This window comes from Solea solea, chromosome 10 (assembly GCF_958295425.1).
Source record: "Solea solea chromosome 10, fSolSol10.1, whole genome shotgun sequence".
In the NCBI taxonomy this organism is placed as follows: domain Eukaryota; kingdom Metazoa; phylum Chordata; class Actinopteri; order Pleuronectiformes; family Soleidae; genus Solea; species Solea solea.
The window spans coordinates 7,668,764-7,685,446 of NC_081143.1; the positions used below are offsets into that span (position 1 = coordinate 7,668,764).

Genomic DNA, 16,683 nt, shown 5'->3' on the forward strand with positions numbered 1-16,683 from the left:
TTGTGTGTTTTGCCTTGTATTCCTGTGTACTTTAATTTCTTTCCTGACTCTTTACTTGCATCACATGTCTGCATGTTTGTGACACATCGTCAAAGCTTTATGTCTGTACAGCTTTATGAAAGAAGAAGTAAAAGACCTCTGACAATCGAACTAGATAAAGTTTAAAATAGTAAGTACATGCTTTCATTTACAAGGTCACTTTCCATGAGCCAGGGAAATTAATTCAAAAGTTAGTACTGTTTATTTGGATTTTATGAAGAAATATTAAATATTAATGCTGCAACTTTGTGAGACTTCAACAGGCGGAAAAAACTGTATTTTTTAATATGCAGTGACTGCAGTTTCCAGGTCAAGAAAAATGTAAAATTCTGTTTTGCTTTAAGGTTAAATAAAAGCATATGGTTTTCTTTTTCACATGAAACAAATGGAACAACCAAACCTCCAGTGAGTCATGATTGATGGATGCATTCTTACTCGTTTCATTCCAGTCAATCATCACTGTCTTTTATTCTTCCCTTGATATAATGTATCATGCATTTATTGATGTGCATTAGGCACGAGATGACAGTTTGAGATGATGCACATCAATAATATGAATGATGCAAGCGGAGTCTATGAGGTCATAAACTGCATTATGACAAGAGCACAAAATGAAGAGGAGAAAATTCTGTACAGGTTAACAGATCAGGATGTTGGACCCTTGATTGCATTAACCCCCGTCTGCTTTGTTTACACGATGAAACAGAAAGTAGCCATAATCGGTACGTTAAATTTGCTTTAATTTCTTCTTTTAAAACATTTATTCCAGGCTGAATGATATCATTACCACAGTTTTGACATGTACATCATTAATATCTTAGTTTAACCATCAGAAAATAAAAACAGCCATAAAAAACATTATTTGCCCGTCACATCTGGACAGAGGTGTATTTGAAGTCCTGTGAACACACACACACACACACACACACTTTTCCAACATAAGCAGGGCTTCTTCTCTTCTTTTTTTTTTAACTTTTTCAATCAATTCATTCAGAACCAGGACGGGTTAATCCCAGAATGCATTGCACAGGAATTCAAATACAACTTAAGGTCAGGTATGCAGACGACACTGGAGTAGTTTTATTAAAACATTGCAAGACAGAGAGTCATTCACCATTAATAAGAGGAAAAACACTGCTCTTGCATTTATTCTCCTACAAAACAGCTAGCTATTATTTTATCTTTAAAGATTTGATTTTTACAAGACAGAGGGGAAAAAAACATGTTGGGATATGAAGAGTGTTTTAAGAGTTTATAAACATGAAAGGCCATTAATCAGTGACTAGTCCCACAGATCTTAACAATGTTTGCATCAATGGTGCAAAAAAACATACACACACTGTAAAATACTAGACCATAGGTAGCATTGTTACCATAACATGGACATTTCCTTTCTAGTAAAATCACACATGTAAGATTGTCTCGCTATTACGAGAAGTGGTCATTGATTAATAATAAAGTATTTAAATGCTGTACAGGAATGGCAGCTGAAAGGTGACTGAATGTCGAGGATCTGCTCACTCGGCTAACTAGAAGAGATTTCTCTGAATTGCAGCTACTACCTACTACATTACCCATAATGCAAATGGTTACCAGTGTGAAGTCACAGCTGTGGGAGGGAGTGCAGCTACAAGATGTGAATGTAATAGAGGACAAAAGCAAGGAACGCTGGATTTTATGTTTAGTTATGAAGCGGCGGCGTGTGTGCGTTTGTGTGTGTGTGTGCGTGTGTGTAAGACTAGTAGATAGGCTGACCCTCGTCTGCACACTTACACACGGTGACGCTGACATAGAGCAAAAGCCAATCACACTGCAGTGATGTCACACACTGTTTCACAACTACAGATTTTATACACTGTACACAGAGTTTTAGAGCCGGAGGGGGAAAAAAACCACTGGCAGTGTTCCCGGCAGTGTTTTGCTTCTCCATCACACAATGTCACCTTGAAGAGAATTTGTGCTTGTGGGTTAAACAAAGAGAACAAAATATCTCACTGCTGGTGGCTAAAGGGTCATCCGCAGTCACCAGTTAAGAAAATAAAAGCATAGAGACAGAAAAAAAAAAACTGAAGAGTACACTTGGTCACAGTATTACATCCTGAATGTCAGATGATAAAACAAAGAAGAAGAAAACACTTGTAATGTAACAGAATTTAACAGGGATGTGTTGTTTCAGGTTTTAGGGCACAACTTCCATTCAGTAACGATGGAAAGCTGCTTCCTGCTTTTTTTTAATGTACCTGATCACATCCCTGAATGAAAACAACACATTCTAATAAAAACTTTTACGTCCCTTCTCTGTGCTGATCGTCCTCTATGGCCTTGAGTAGCGAACTTAGCACCTGGCAAAATGTGGTCGCAGTTATCTGTCCATTGCTTCCCCTTTCAAGTGTCTTTTCTGTTCCCTTTAATTTACAGTGGCAGAGAAAGCATTCCAGGATTTTCTCCCCTTTCGTGGAAACATCTGGAGGCAGCAGGAGGACAGAATCAGGCATTCCTCATATTCATTATAGAGTTTTTTGGCACCAGTTGAGCCTTCTTGTCCTTCTTGTCTCTTCCTCCATTTCCCAAAACGCTTCAAGGAAGTTGTTCCACCACAGGATTCCTGGCTCGTATTCAAAAAATGCATGAACTGCGGTACAAGTGAGAGGCATGGATACACTTTTGAAGCTCACGATTCAAGTCTTAGTTAGACAACAATGTTAAGCTAAAGAGAGAAAGCGGATGTGGTGCTAGTTTCTATCTAAACATGGCTTTCTGATGCACTTGTTATTTATACAGATGAGATTTAGACTGTCTGATCGTGTGTGTGTGTGCGTGTGTGTGTGTGTGTGTGTGTGTCTGAGATACAGCAAATATTTCCATGATAAACACACAACACACCACATTACCATGATTCAACAGTCTACTTTTCATGTCAAGTCAGAATAAAGCTATTTACAGCTCTGTACAGTGTGTGTGTGTGCGTGCCTGTTTGTGTGTGTGTGTGTGTACGCACGTGTGTGTTTGTGTATGTGGTCTAAATGTACAAGTCTCAGGGGGTTTGAGCAGTAGCTGTCTCCACTGGGGGTCAGTGTAGAGATCTATCCCAGTGGAGGAAGATGAGGAGGTATTTGGAGAGTACAGGAAGAAACTGCGGAGAGGGAGCCAGGCTATACTTGCTGAGAATTCTGGGTAGGTGTGCTGCTCGATGATGATAATGAGCAGCATGAAGAAGAAGACGAGCAGACATAGCTTTCTTCACACCGATCTTCACATCTTCAAAGTGCAGTCCTTTACTGAGGTGCTTGGTTGATGTTTTCTTGCTTGCTGTTGTTGTTGTTTCTGGTGAATCTGTGTAAGTGAACCTGTTGGTGCTCGAAGCACTCAGCTCTGGTTGAGCTAGGACGAGCGCCATGCTGGGTCTTATTGGCTGTGAGAACTAGACTGAGGCAGTGGTGGGGGGACGTGATGCGGCTCTGGTATCTAGTGGACTGACGACTGTGGTCGGGCAGTGGGGTGAGGCCGGCTGGCCGGGTCCAGTTGGTCGTTGGGAACGGAACGTCGGTTCTGGTCTGGTCGGTTAGTGGCCAGGTACTTAGCTCTCATACTAGAGGTGTACTGGAGAGTGACGTGAAAGAGAAAAAAGGAAAGACAGGTTTATGGAAGAACACAAGAGGTAGAAATTGAGTGGGAAACAATGAAAAGCAAGAGGGCGCTTTTCCACAGCACTGTTCCAGCAGGACTCGGCTCAGGACGGATCGACTCTACTCGGTTTTTTTTGCTTTTCTATTGGAGATAGCACCTGGTACCTAGTGCTTTTATTGGTACCTGCTCTGGTGAGTTTCCAAGTGAGCTGAGCCGATACTAAAACATGACATCGTCTGACTGCCGGCCATTGTTTGAAGAAGACTGGAAGAGTCTTGAGCGAGACGTCTGACAAACCGAACAATGTCGAACTGTAGATCAGTTAAAAAGACTTTAAAATCCTCCATACATTAGTTAATCTCCAACATTTAGCAAGGAAATGTCTCAAATCTCACTCGCGACAGCACTGCTGAAAGCGGCAATCTTGAGCCGCATCACAACCCCTTCCGCCGTATTTCAGTCCAGTGACTGTGTCAGACGGAGTCCTTTTTAATGAACTAATTCTAATGATTCAGTAGAGCGGAAATGGCTCCTTTACCAGTCACTAGTTTATGTGTTTGTGTCGCGTATAAAACAACGTCACGGCAGTTTAATGCCGTGACGTTGAGGAGGTGCGGAAAACGATACCAAACCGAGTAGAGTCGAGCCGTGTCGTGCCAAGTTGTGCTGGAACTGTATAGAAAAGACATGTTTACTTATGAACATAACATAAGATAATAAGATAATTAGATCTTATTTACACCGAAGAATAAAATAATTCAAATATGTACATTAGATAAAGAGATACAAGTGATAGATAGATAGGTAGATAGATGACAACATGTAATGCAAACACAAACGTACACAGGAACAGTTATAGCAGAAACAGTTTGACCAGTCATTTGGACAGCCGGGGTGTTTGATTACAACAGTCATTCATTATATCAGAGATGATTAAATCTGAATGGAGTTATTATTGTCAATTAGCAGATGCAGTTTTATTTTTGTCAGTAGTTTCAAGTTAGTGCTCTAGTTCTGATGTAGTGGGTTAGCCTGGTATGAGTTAGTGGTCTCTTGTGAGCATCTACAGCTGGAGGTCTGTGGTTTCCAGGTGACTACAGACAACAGGAGGAGTAGCAGCGCTGCACACGAACGACGCCCCCCACTCCAATCGATAGCCCTACCAAAGCATGAGGAATCTCTGCAGGAATCATTTTAGGGTGGGAAAATCGTGTGCTCCTGTGGCTGTTTGAATGGTGAAGGGTGGGAGGGGGGCACAGAAACAGAGGACACACACACACCTTGACCAGAGAATGCACACATAGACACAGTGTGGGAACAGGGGGGAGGAGGAGCAAGGACTTTAGGGATTTGGGCTCAAGTTCAGTCAAGAAATTATCAACTTTCTTGCATGTTGTGACCACGTTGCGAGGACCAAAAACTAAATCCAAACAGCTGTGCAGAAGTAATGAGTTGTGTTTATCGCCTACATTTTGTCAGTCCACAGTTTCATTGCTTGAAAACAGTTGTTAGTGTATGGAACAAAATCCACCACTCCAGGCCCAGCAGCACCTTGTCAAAACCAAAGGTCATCCTGTGTGTAGTAAAAACTAGGTGCAGTTCAGACACAGTCTGCTTTTACTGAAGAAAATGCTTGATACACAACAGCACTACATGTTCAAATATTTATAAATAAAATGTTTGTTATGATAAAAGGTGCTTTGCGTTCTGTAAGTCCTCTCACACTTCACTGACGGCCAGAGTGAAACCAACCAGACTTTTTACATCAGAAATAGAGAACATGGTGTACTAGACTGACACAACAATTACACTTAATCAAGAGTCAAGCGTCTCTTTTGATGTAAGTGCAGATCCAACAGTCAACGGGCTTCTTTTGAAACATCCAGGTGATCCCAGGCTGCCAAAATGACCTTCATGAAGGCGTGATCCATGATCCCTGTCTAGCACAGAGGACACCTGCAGTGGTGTAGGGAGATGGGACTACCTTCCAATATCCACACTATGCATGTGCTAAACCTTATCAATAAGATATGAGTACATTTATCATCACTTTCTTGAGTGCATTTTGAAAGTTTTAAATGCCATCTCTGTGGTTGCAGTGGTTTCCCAGCAGCACTGTGGGTATTGGAAGATAGTGAAGGGAGAATGTGTTCTAGAAAGTGTGCACTTACAGAGGGTGGAGGGGACTCCCTGCCAATCAGGGGGGTGTTCTCACACCGAGGGTTCTGAAAGTTTGCGTTCTGGCTCCTGCATTATAGAATAAGAGGTTACTGCATGTAGTCACCCACTGCCGCTGGTGCTCAGTCTTTGAACTCTTCATCTTGATCTGATCTTGAATACAACTTATTGATTTTCTGACAAATGGGTAGTAATTACAAGTCAGGGACTTAAGCTTGAAAGCATACAGCCAGGGGTTAAACACCTCTGCCACAGGCCAAAGTAGTTAACACTCTTTTTGACAATGCACAAAAAGAACAACATTTGCTGGGACGCACTCGCAGTGAAACCCTACTTTTCTCAGCGTGGGGACCTACAAGCATAAAATAAATGGAAAATAATTCATCTTCAAATGTCCTATGTAGAAGTAAAAGACCTACTTCTATCTGAAAAGACCAAAAATGTGGTTCATCAATTGGATGAAAGACAACATTATTGAGGTTTCCAATGACAAAGGTGTTCTTATCGTATTAGCTTAATACAGACAAACACAAGCAAACACACAATCACACTATTGTTCATTATTTAAAGCTCTGATTTTGTTTTGAAAAGTAGGTTGAGCAAGTCACCTATACTTTCAAAAGAAATACTTATGTCTGGGGTTATTGATAACGTGTTTTACAAAGACGAATGATGTATAGTTATTGCACTAATTTCCTGATTATTGTTCATAAATGTCACATTAGACTAGGAGTAAACTAATGCTCAACTATGGCTAACTGATAGCAACAAAAAAAATAATAATTTGGAATATAATCATCAGTAATTTTAAACATGCAGGGTTTCTTGATGGTAGAAAACAGGAAAGAAAAAAATCCTCATTACTTTCATTACCTCTAGAACAGTGTTCTACTGCCCTGCATGCTTTCGATGTTTCCTTGTTCCAACACACCTGATTCAAATAGTCAGCTAATCAGAAAGCTCTGCAGGTGCTGATAAGAGCAAGGAAACTTCTAAAGCATGCAGGGTAGTGGGTTCCTAAGACCAGGATTGAGAAACCCCACTCTAGAATACAGCTATCTAAATGAAAGTAATTATTTACTTTCTTAATTTAAAAGTTACAGTTTTGCAGCTAACACTCTAATGTGCTTAATTATTGCACGGCCAAAACAGAAGCAAGCAGTGACACATTAAAGGTATTTATGCTTATTTCTCTTCTGTATTTTTGCTTATTCAAAGCAAGCAGTCCCGTGGCAAACTGTAACTCGTAGCAAGCAGGGTGAAATGAATAACTTATGCTCCAGTGAGTGCAAATCTGAATTAAGTTTTTTAACTGGGGTTTTTTATTTGCTAACTTTGTGGACTGAAAGTGATCGGCTGGTGGAAATAACAAGTATTTAATTTTCTATTAGCGTCAAAGGGAAATCTAATAGAGTGTTGTAGCTCACTGAGAAACACATATTGCTGACATTGAGGTACAAAGGTCATGCAAACCATACATAGCAATAAACTGGCTATTCTCACTTATCATATTACAGGCAGTGGGCGCTGCTTTGCTGCTTGTCTGGGTCACAGTGGGGCCAAGCATCAGCTACCTATGGCAGGCAGTGTATTGATCCTGCTAGCCTCTAGCTAGCAGTGGGTGCTAACTCACATGTATTCAGTGACGGGGGCATTGCTGACAGTGTGGGCGGTAGCGGGCAGGCTAGCTTCGCTACCGTAGCTGGAGCCACAACTGTAGAGACTGGGCATGTGAACGCGGTACAGGTTATCGTGCACACCGCCACGCGAGGCGCCCGACTCGTCCTCTCCATCTTCCTCATCCGTCCTTCATTTGGTCAGGGAAAAGGCAGGGCACAACAGGGCATGATGAGTAGATGGGGGGAAAGGTAGAGGGGGAGGGAGATCCGAGAGAGACAACAGAGTGTAAACAAGTGGTTGTAGAGGAGGTTAGGAGAGGGGAAGGTGCTCTTGTACTATGAGAAGTCTCCTGATGCAAAAGACTGGTTAAGACCATGCCTTCAGCCCCAAAGCAACTGAACAAGATGACAAGGAACATGGGCAGAAATTCATCTACAAAACAGGTCCACAACAATAATTACATTAGTGTCTCTAATATTACATCACAGCTCATAGGAGACCACTGTTACTGTTGGTTTGTGTGATACATAATATTAAACAGTGGACTTTGATATTCTCTACAAATGCAGAAACATGCATTGTCCATTTCTTTCATGCAGTCATCCTCTTCTGATTTAAAGGACTCACTCCTGGCATTTACTCTCCATTTCAATTCGTCCAAACAATTTCATTATTTAAGAATCCATTTTATTTAATATATATTCATGCAACTCAGTGTGGCCCATGGAAATTAAAGAAAATTAAAAAAAGGAGAATAATGTGGCTGGTTGGGGCAAACCATTTTCAGGTTTAAAATGGTCAAAAACCGTAAAAGAAAACAAAAGAAAAAAAAAGCAACATAACACAATGAGGCATTAAATTAGAATGTGCTGATTTGGAAGTTTGATCTCTGGCTGCAGAAATGTACTGGCTTCGACAGTGTTTGATCACTCACAGACTACGTGTGTGTGCAGGTTTATGAAAACTGTTCATGTACCAACAAAGTCACAACCCGCTGGAATTGTTTCAAAGATGGAGGGAGCTGTTTGAAGAATAATGCAGTAGTAGACAACAGAGGCAAAAGGGTCTAGATGTTATAACCCTCAACGTCCTCTAGATGGAGCTCATCCGACCAAAATTGAGTTTAACAGCCCTTAACAAAAACACAGCTGCAGCACAGTCAGCTACAGCAACCAATGAGGTGGGCAGTGATTCTATCTTAATGCAGAGACATTATAGATTATTGTGCGACACCTGCTGGGACATTAGATAGGTATCAAACACTATTACACCACCATAATGGCACAGCTGTGTGATATAAATCATAATTTAACTAATTCAATTAAGTGAAAACAATCACATATACTGATGTTTGATGTTCAGACTAGAGCTTTTATACCACATAATTACTTTGGTTATGTGAAAGGTCTGTTGAACCATAGGGTCGGTCACTTTCCTCAGTGTCCGTCGTCATTTGCTAAAGCCCAAAACATTTCCAAATCAGGACTGGGAGAGAGAAGGAGGGGAAGGAACAAAAGGGGGGACCTTGTGATACACAATCGAACGAAACACTGGTGCTCCGAGTCCAAGGTGGAGAAAAGAAAACGTGATAGATGTATAAACATAAAAACAAACAAGATAACAGCAAACAATGAAATAAAGCAACAGAAAACTCGATGGATGCAAAGACAGGCAGGAAGACGCACAGAAGGACACGACAGCCCAGGAGGCAAATACATTAAAAGTACATGCATGAGCAGCAGAGACTCATTTATCAGCTGAATTGAGTCAGACAATGAAGACGTTAGAACTGGTATCATGTCAGGTGTTGGTGTTAGTGTTAGTGTTCATTCAGTGTGCATGTGTGTGGGTGTTTGTGTTTCACCTCTTGCCAGGCCAAGTGTGTGGCACACTGCACACAATGGAGGAGAACATCAGAGCAGTGACGAAGGAGAAGAGAATCAGGTAGATGAGACCCTCAACTCCGTCATAACACAGGCCTGTTAATGCCTGAACATAGTCCTGCAGGAGAGGAGAGAGGAGAGCTGTTAAGAAAGATCTGCAAGGACCTCTCTTGTCTCCTAACACAACAAAGTGACTCACCATGTGTAGGCTGCGACAGTCGACCAGAGCAGTCAGCTGGTGAAGTCCAACCTCGGTGGAATTCAGCACTGACTGGATTTGCTCGAGACTCTCCTGAACAGAAAAAAAGCTATGGTTAAACATAAGGTTCTCAAATATGAATATCCACCTCCATGTACATCCACGTACACCAGATAGGCACGTGTGTCAGACACTTTTGTAAATGCACTCTCATCACATTCCCACTCAAGCGCCCAGTACCTTGGTGTTGGCATAATCACGTGTTGCTGATCTCAGTAGCTCTGCCACATCATCCTGCATTTCCACCAAAGCTTTGTGACTCCCTGACAGCCTCTGCAACACACAGGACACAAACAAAAACCAACTTGTGAATCTTTTCCTGGTGTCTCATCAAAGGCTGAGGCCAGTAAATGAGCTGTTTAGTCAAAAACAACAATAAGGTTGAGGAGGTGGATGGTGACGTTACCTGCTGAAAGGGATTGATTTGTCCAGGGCTGCATCTCAGATAATACTGCAGGATATCTGTGAATAAACCAATATGTATCAACAGGATATCAATGCAGACATGTAAATATACAGTTAAAGGAAAGCCAGGCTGTAGGTTTCTTTAGACGTGTAATTGCAGTCCGGCCTGGGCACAGCTGTGTGTTTTTATGTGTGTTATGGAGGCAACATCTGTGCTCTACAACAGAGAAAAACTGACAGACAATAAAGCTCATTATGTGAGTGCAGAGAGGGGAGGGGAGTGAGAGAGGGAGCAATTGAGAAGCAAAGAGGGATATAAGAGGATGGAGAGGGAGAACAAATCAGATAATGAGACAAAGTGAAAAGGCAAAAATGTACTCTGAATGTTTTGTGGGTTTTTGTCAGTTACTGGTGCACTGCAGTCAGCACAGACAGAGTAAGAGCTTTTAGATTCTAGAGTGTCAGTCAAACACAATCCCCTTGGATACACTCTCTAACACACACACGCACACACACATGCTTGTTTCTTAAAATAGAAGCAAACATGTCAGGGTGAGACTGAGGAAGCTGACAGTGTGAAAACCAGAATCTATTCTGTGTTTACATCTGCTTATTAATCAGCAGTTGCATATTAGAAATCCATTGACCAGGCTTGTTCTGTTGCTCCCTGCATCATTTAACAATTTAGGAATTCAGAATGCTATTCATGATTTATCAAATACTTTTGTTTTGCAGTGGAGACACTAACCATTCGCAGGGATCAATATAAATCTGTAAATAATACACATCACAGTGATAACCTGTGTCGTCATATTAGCTACTAAACTCATCACAAAACAATTAGTAAACAAAATAAATGACTAATCATAATTTAAGTGAGGGCATAATCAGTAAAATCAACTGAATAACCTTAATCAAAAACCTGGATTATATTCTCACTCAAATCTAAATAAACAGACTAAGTCTAATATTTTGGTTTTTGGTCTCCTGACGTGTGCCTAACATCTGGTAAATGTTAAGACTCGTTGGTAATCGCTGTCACCCAATAATGGTTCTATTGGTTCTTTATGGAGCATTTGCATTTTGACCTGTCAGAGATAAGAAAGTAAAAATTTGATTTTTAATACACATACATGTTTGACCCCTGAAAATATTTAAAGATTCCAAATAATTTAAATGGGTTTAGACTTCTGCTTTACAGAAAAACCTTCAACATGGCAACTTTGTCTGCGCACCTTGGTCGATGACAACATTTTCCTTGGTTACCCGGGTGATGTAGGTATCCGGGGAGACGCAGAAGTCGCTGGCTGACTGTGGACAGGGTAAGCACACATGACACGTTAGGCTACAGTAACATCGTCTTTGAGCACACTTGCTCAAGCAGTGGGTAGGGATTACATCATTGCAGAGACTCAGAGCTCAGCGATGTTGCCATGGTTACACTTACTGCAGCCACAGCCAGTTCCAGGCCGAGAGACCCCCAGCTGATGATCAGAGTCAGAACCCCCAGCAGACACACTCTGAAAGACAAAACAAAAACATAATTTTGAATTTGAAGTTTGGTTCACCAACATAGTATAGATTGATTCTAATGGACAGAGAGTCCATTCAGACCTGGGATTAAAAAACCTTCCTCAGGGATCCTATCACCATTAGTGTACAGCTCTAGCCACGACAGTTCATACCTGGTGTTAAAATGCAACCTGAATGTGTCTCCTGTGACCACATGAGATCAGATCACACTTCCCCACTTTTTACTGTATGTAAAAAGACAAGGCTGTCACTTATGTTTAGTAAAACCAAATGACGATTCTGCATCCGATATCTTTTTAAATTAACACACATGACCGCTTCTTCATCAGTCAGTATAAACCCTCATATCTATCTACAAATGCAAGGATCATCTGTCTGTCTGTCTGCCAACTTTGACGGTGATGTCAGTGATATCGGTAGAAATGCAACAGAATAAAAACAGTATATTGCTAAAAGAGCCGCCCACTTCTGTCCCCACTCACACCACGCTGAATGGTTTGCTTGACAGGCTTCAAACACTGAAATAATCATATATAATATGAATTTAATCATTTCTTTGTAACAAAAAATATCCCATCTCCAAAAACGAAACTAACGCTTCTGCAGTTGAGCTGCAGCTTGTAGCAACTGCAAAATCAACAAGCAATGTCACTGCATCAATGCGGATTTGTCCATTTCTGCATCACAGTGCATCTCTTAGAAACGATTATTTTCAATAATCCTACCAAATAATGTTGTTTCAACCAGTCTGTGTTTGATTCACACAGTTGAGAGGAGCTGAGAGAATCAATGAGCTGCTGGCAAATGGAGTAAGCTATTCATCAAGAATGCAAATCATGTGCTGTTACACAGTAAATATGGGCACTGTGGAATGTAAAATGACTATCCAGTCACCCTAACCCGGGACACATTCACGTTTACACATGAAACGGAATGTGGCCAAATGCATCCCAGACTACCCGTGAATGCAGTTTGAGTGATAAGAAGGTATTTAGGTACCGTCACCTGTGTGCTTATCTGTCCACTTGTGAGTGGATCACACGGTCTGAAAAGAGGTTGACTCAAGTACAATATGATGATGAGGATGATGATGATGTGAAATAAACCTACCCAATGAGAGTTCCTCTGGAGTTGCGTATCAGGCCAAAAAGCACCAGAAGACAGATGAGTGCATCAAAGAGCAGCAGGCTCAGGTAACCCAACCACCTGTAAATACACAGACATCCACACAGGGTCTCATACAAACACAGGATATGCTGGCAAATACATCAAAGGGTGATCGTCTTGAGTGACTGAGCTAATGAATCCCTTAAAATGGAGGACATTTACACACACACCAGGGTCACAATCACAATATTACTAGTTAATTGCTGGTGAAGGTTTTGGACTTGCCATTTAATTTACTGGGATTCAATGGTCTACATTTTTTAAACCAGCAATTATAATCAATCTTAAAACAATATTTTCAAAGATTGAATGACTGAGAGAAGGTATAGTTTTTTTTGTCTGATTTTTGAGTTTGATATGGCAAAAGCTACTGAACTTATTAGCACTAACCTGTAAAAGTCAAAAGCCTCTGTCTTGCGGGCCAAATCTTCCAGAGAAACGTCAGTACTGGACCAGAAAGGAACATCCACCATCAGCCTCACGAGTTCATCCAGCTGTCCCTGCAGCTTTTGGACGATGGACATGTAATCTGCCTGCTCCTGGAAGGTAGTCTCCAACTGGACCAGGTTCTTCTCCACAGTCTGGTTTAAGGCTGAGGCACTGTCAGACACCTGGACGCAGATAAAAATCCAAATAAAAAAATGCTATCAGTCACATTTTTACTATTTTCAGTTGGTGATTTTGAGAATTGCTGAATTGAAACCAACATACCAATTTCTCCACTCCAGATACAGTGTGGTTTGCATGACGGAGGGAGTATGCCAAGCGACTGGCTCCATCACTCGACTCTCCATTCCCGTAGAATCCAACAGCAATGCCAGCGCTGGGAGGCGGCAAGAGTGAACAGAATGTTAACCATTGGATGGCTTTAAAATTATCAATATGGTCAAATATTGTATTGTCTACTCTCACACTCGCTCTTTCGGTCAGTCACACACAAATGCACATTAAATCAAGTAAGTTATTACATGCAGTTCTTCTATTTACCAGCAACAGGCAGCACTGAGCTGGTGGTTCTTTGTTATGGTGTCATCTTAGGGCCTCAGGCAAGCACAACACACTCTCACACAAACATACACACAATAATTGGGTCACCAGACCGAACATAACATGGGCCATTGTGATACATGCCTCAATGTCTTGAGGTTCGTGGCCCTAACGCTCTGTCTTCTGAACCCTACTGTTTCTTATTGCTTCTTAACCAGGTTCCCGCTGAACATGATCCCTCTCCCTCTCCACACACACACACACACCATCGCATCTAACACTGCACACATGTTTTCTCTCCTCTTTTTGCTCCATCTGACCCTTCATCCCTTCCTCACTATGCTTTTATTTTCTCGCTCACACTGTAAATTTCTAGTTGGCCCCTCCCTCCCTCCCTTCCCTTTGTGTACTGTAAGTGTGCTCATGTTTGACTGTACTCTTTTGCAATAATGCTGTCTGTCTGCAGACTAACAGCAGACAGATTTGTAGCGGGAAATTTATGTCCCTTGTTAAGGCAATTCATTCTAGGCCATTAGACCTTGAGTAGCCCCGTGTTACACACAATGATGTGTGTGTCTGTGTGTGTAAACACACACTGTGTAGGTGAGTGTTTTTGCGTTTTATGATGGACAATTTGCGTTAATGTAACAATAAACAACAGAGGGAAACAGGCTTGGCAAAAGAAGCAGAATAAAGACCAACACAGCCATGAAGACACGTAAATGGATTTTGCACACTGATGTAAATACCATCTTTTTCATCTGTCCATTTCCCCGCCCATCTCTGCCTCCCAACATTCTCCACCATCTTCATTGTCACCTTAACAATAAATCATCTCCCTCCACTCCTGCTTAAATATTCTTTTCTTCTCTTTCTTCTCACACTCTTTCCCTGCTCCTATTCTTCCCCCAACCTTTGTCCTCCTCTCCGTCTCCATGCATTTTGTCACGCTGGTTTAATACCTGCAGCTTCTGTCATGGGATTTCTTGACTTTATTAAACAGCAGCTTCAAATATGAGACATAAACAAGGGGGTTAACAGCAGGGCCAAGGTTCAGAAGTCAAATAGTTGACTTCTCATTTTGAATTTGAGAAACAGTTGCCTGTTCTGTGTGATGTTAACTCAGAGAGACAGTGCAGCGCTCAAGTCTCTGTTTAAGTCTCCATTTTCAACTGGAATGGACTGACATCATGAGTCTTTGCTGCGCTTTAATGGCCAGACTAAAATGCACTCGTCTGGAGCTCAGTCGATGAGACAGAAAAATGTATTCAATCCAAGAGGTATCACTAACTTACTGTATATGTTATTCAATGCTAACACACCTTCATTTACACTGAGAAGTTATTATTTGAGCAAACATATCAGTCTTGAAAGTATAGATTTCCAAATACATTTTGATATTAGTAACACTAATATTTTTAATGATCAATAAAGAAATAATTTAAAACAAAAACCATAGAGGAAACATGCAATTAACTGATAATCAAAATCACTGTTGACTTTCCTTTCAGCAGCTCACAATAACGTAACAATAGACAAAGACGCAGCTTCTTTCTAAACACACTGCACCTGCACACAAAAAGAGGAAGTCCATGTGTGGCTGTTGTTGTGCCAAAAATAAAATATGATGTCATATTAAATTGTGGACAAAGAATCGCATGCACACGCACGCACATACACACACACACACACACACACACACACACACACACACACACACACACACTCAGATCCAAATCAAATATTCAAAAAGAAATATTATAGCTAACCATAAAATATTCAAGCCAACAAAAACACTCTTGAGCACTGAGTCACGCGAACACATTCACAGACAGAGAGAGAGAGAGAGACAGAGCGAGATAGCTCCCTCTGACTGTATAATTCATTTCTTGTCTCTGCATCAAATCTGCTTCTGTCTCCATGGCAACCTTTGTAGGACAGGCAGAAGGCTGAACATAGAGAAATAATATAGTAAAAAAAACAAGAGATTAAGAAAAGGGGGGAAAGTCAGGATAGGACGTGAACACCGATGACGGAGTAAGTGAAAGAGTGGTTTCGGTATTTATAATTTTTGTGAGTCCACATAGCTCAGTGCCTCTGGTCAAAATACACACTGCTCTGCCACTGGGTCACTATAGGGTCATAGACTGTATCCTCATGTACACAGTCTTCAGAGTCAGATAAACACAAACAGGAGTTTAACCACCTGGCAACTCCCTGTTACACCACATGGACTGAATGGACCTGAGCAGTGATAATGCAACGGCTGATGTTGAGAGTGAAACCCCTTATCTCTCTCTTTAAATGTCAGCTTTTTAAGAAGTGAGAAAAGTGGCCCTATTATATACATCCATCCATTATATAAACCACTTATCCTTTAATGGTTTAAGGGGAGCTGGAGATGGATAATCCCAGCTAACATTGGAGAAGTGGACAGGTCATCAGCCTGTCAGAGAGCCAAAATACAGAGACAAACATCCATTCACACTCTAGTCAACCAAACCTCAATCTGCATGAATTTGGCCTGTGACAGGAAGCCCATGCAAACACAGGGAAAAACATGCTATCTCCAAAGAAAGAGCCCACTCGAACCAGGATTAGAACCTTCTTGCTGTGGGGTGAGCTAAGCAACAGTGCTGACCACCATGCTGCCTCTATGTTTTCTGTTTGATGGAAATACAGTAAGTTTTTTAAAGGTTTGTGTTTTTTTCAAAGGCTTCCTCAAATCACAATCCTACTCATTTCTAGTTATTTTCCCTTCATCTTGCCAAAGTCACAGAAGGGCATACTGATCAAAAGTACAATGATTTCACACCAAAACTTTGATACTCCCAGTATGTGATCATGCACAGTTTAGTTGAGCTACAGTTGTTGATCGACTCAGCCATTTAATTGGACTGACACCCTTGTCCCAGTATACAAGCGAATAAAATCACCAATGCTAGGTGGCGATATGTCCCCTTTTAGATTGTTAGTATTGGGCAT

General features: G+C 41.2%; 1 protein-coding gene across 3 annotated transcripts in view; it reads right to left on the reverse strand.

The window, feature by feature from the left end:
* Nucleotides 1-761: 761 nt before the first annotated feature.
* LOC131466552 (protein tweety homolog 3-like) overlaps nucleotides 762-16,683 on the reverse strand; it is a 30,635-nt gene continuing 14,713 nt past the window's right edge. For all 3 annotated transcript variants that reach the window (XM_058639853.1, XM_058639855.1, XM_058639854.1), the window contains exons 4-15: nucleotides 13,423-13,534; nucleotides 13,102-13,322; nucleotides 12,655-12,750; nucleotides 11,459-11,531; nucleotides 11,247-11,322; nucleotides 10,013-10,068; nucleotides 9,787-9,879; nucleotides 9,547-9,639; nucleotides 9,329-9,465; nucleotides 7,478-7,651; nucleotides 5,838-5,913; nucleotides 762-3,639 (exon numbers count right to left, since the gene is read on the reverse strand). In XM_058639853.1, the coding sequence (XP_058495836.1) occupies nucleotides 3,505-3,639; nucleotides 5,838-5,913; nucleotides 7,478-7,651; nucleotides 9,329-9,465; nucleotides 9,547-9,639; nucleotides 9,787-9,879; nucleotides 10,013-10,068; nucleotides 11,247-11,322; nucleotides 11,459-11,531; nucleotides 12,655-12,750; nucleotides 13,102-13,322; nucleotides 13,423-13,534 (1,342 nt within the window). In that variant the 3' untranslated portion in view covers nucleotides 762-3,504. The remainder of the gene's footprint in view (nucleotides 3,640-5,837; nucleotides 5,914-7,477; nucleotides 7,652-9,328; nucleotides 9,466-9,546; nucleotides 9,640-9,786; nucleotides 9,880-10,012; nucleotides 10,069-11,246; nucleotides 11,323-11,458; nucleotides 11,532-12,654; nucleotides 12,751-13,101; nucleotides 13,323-13,422; nucleotides 13,535-16,683) is intronic.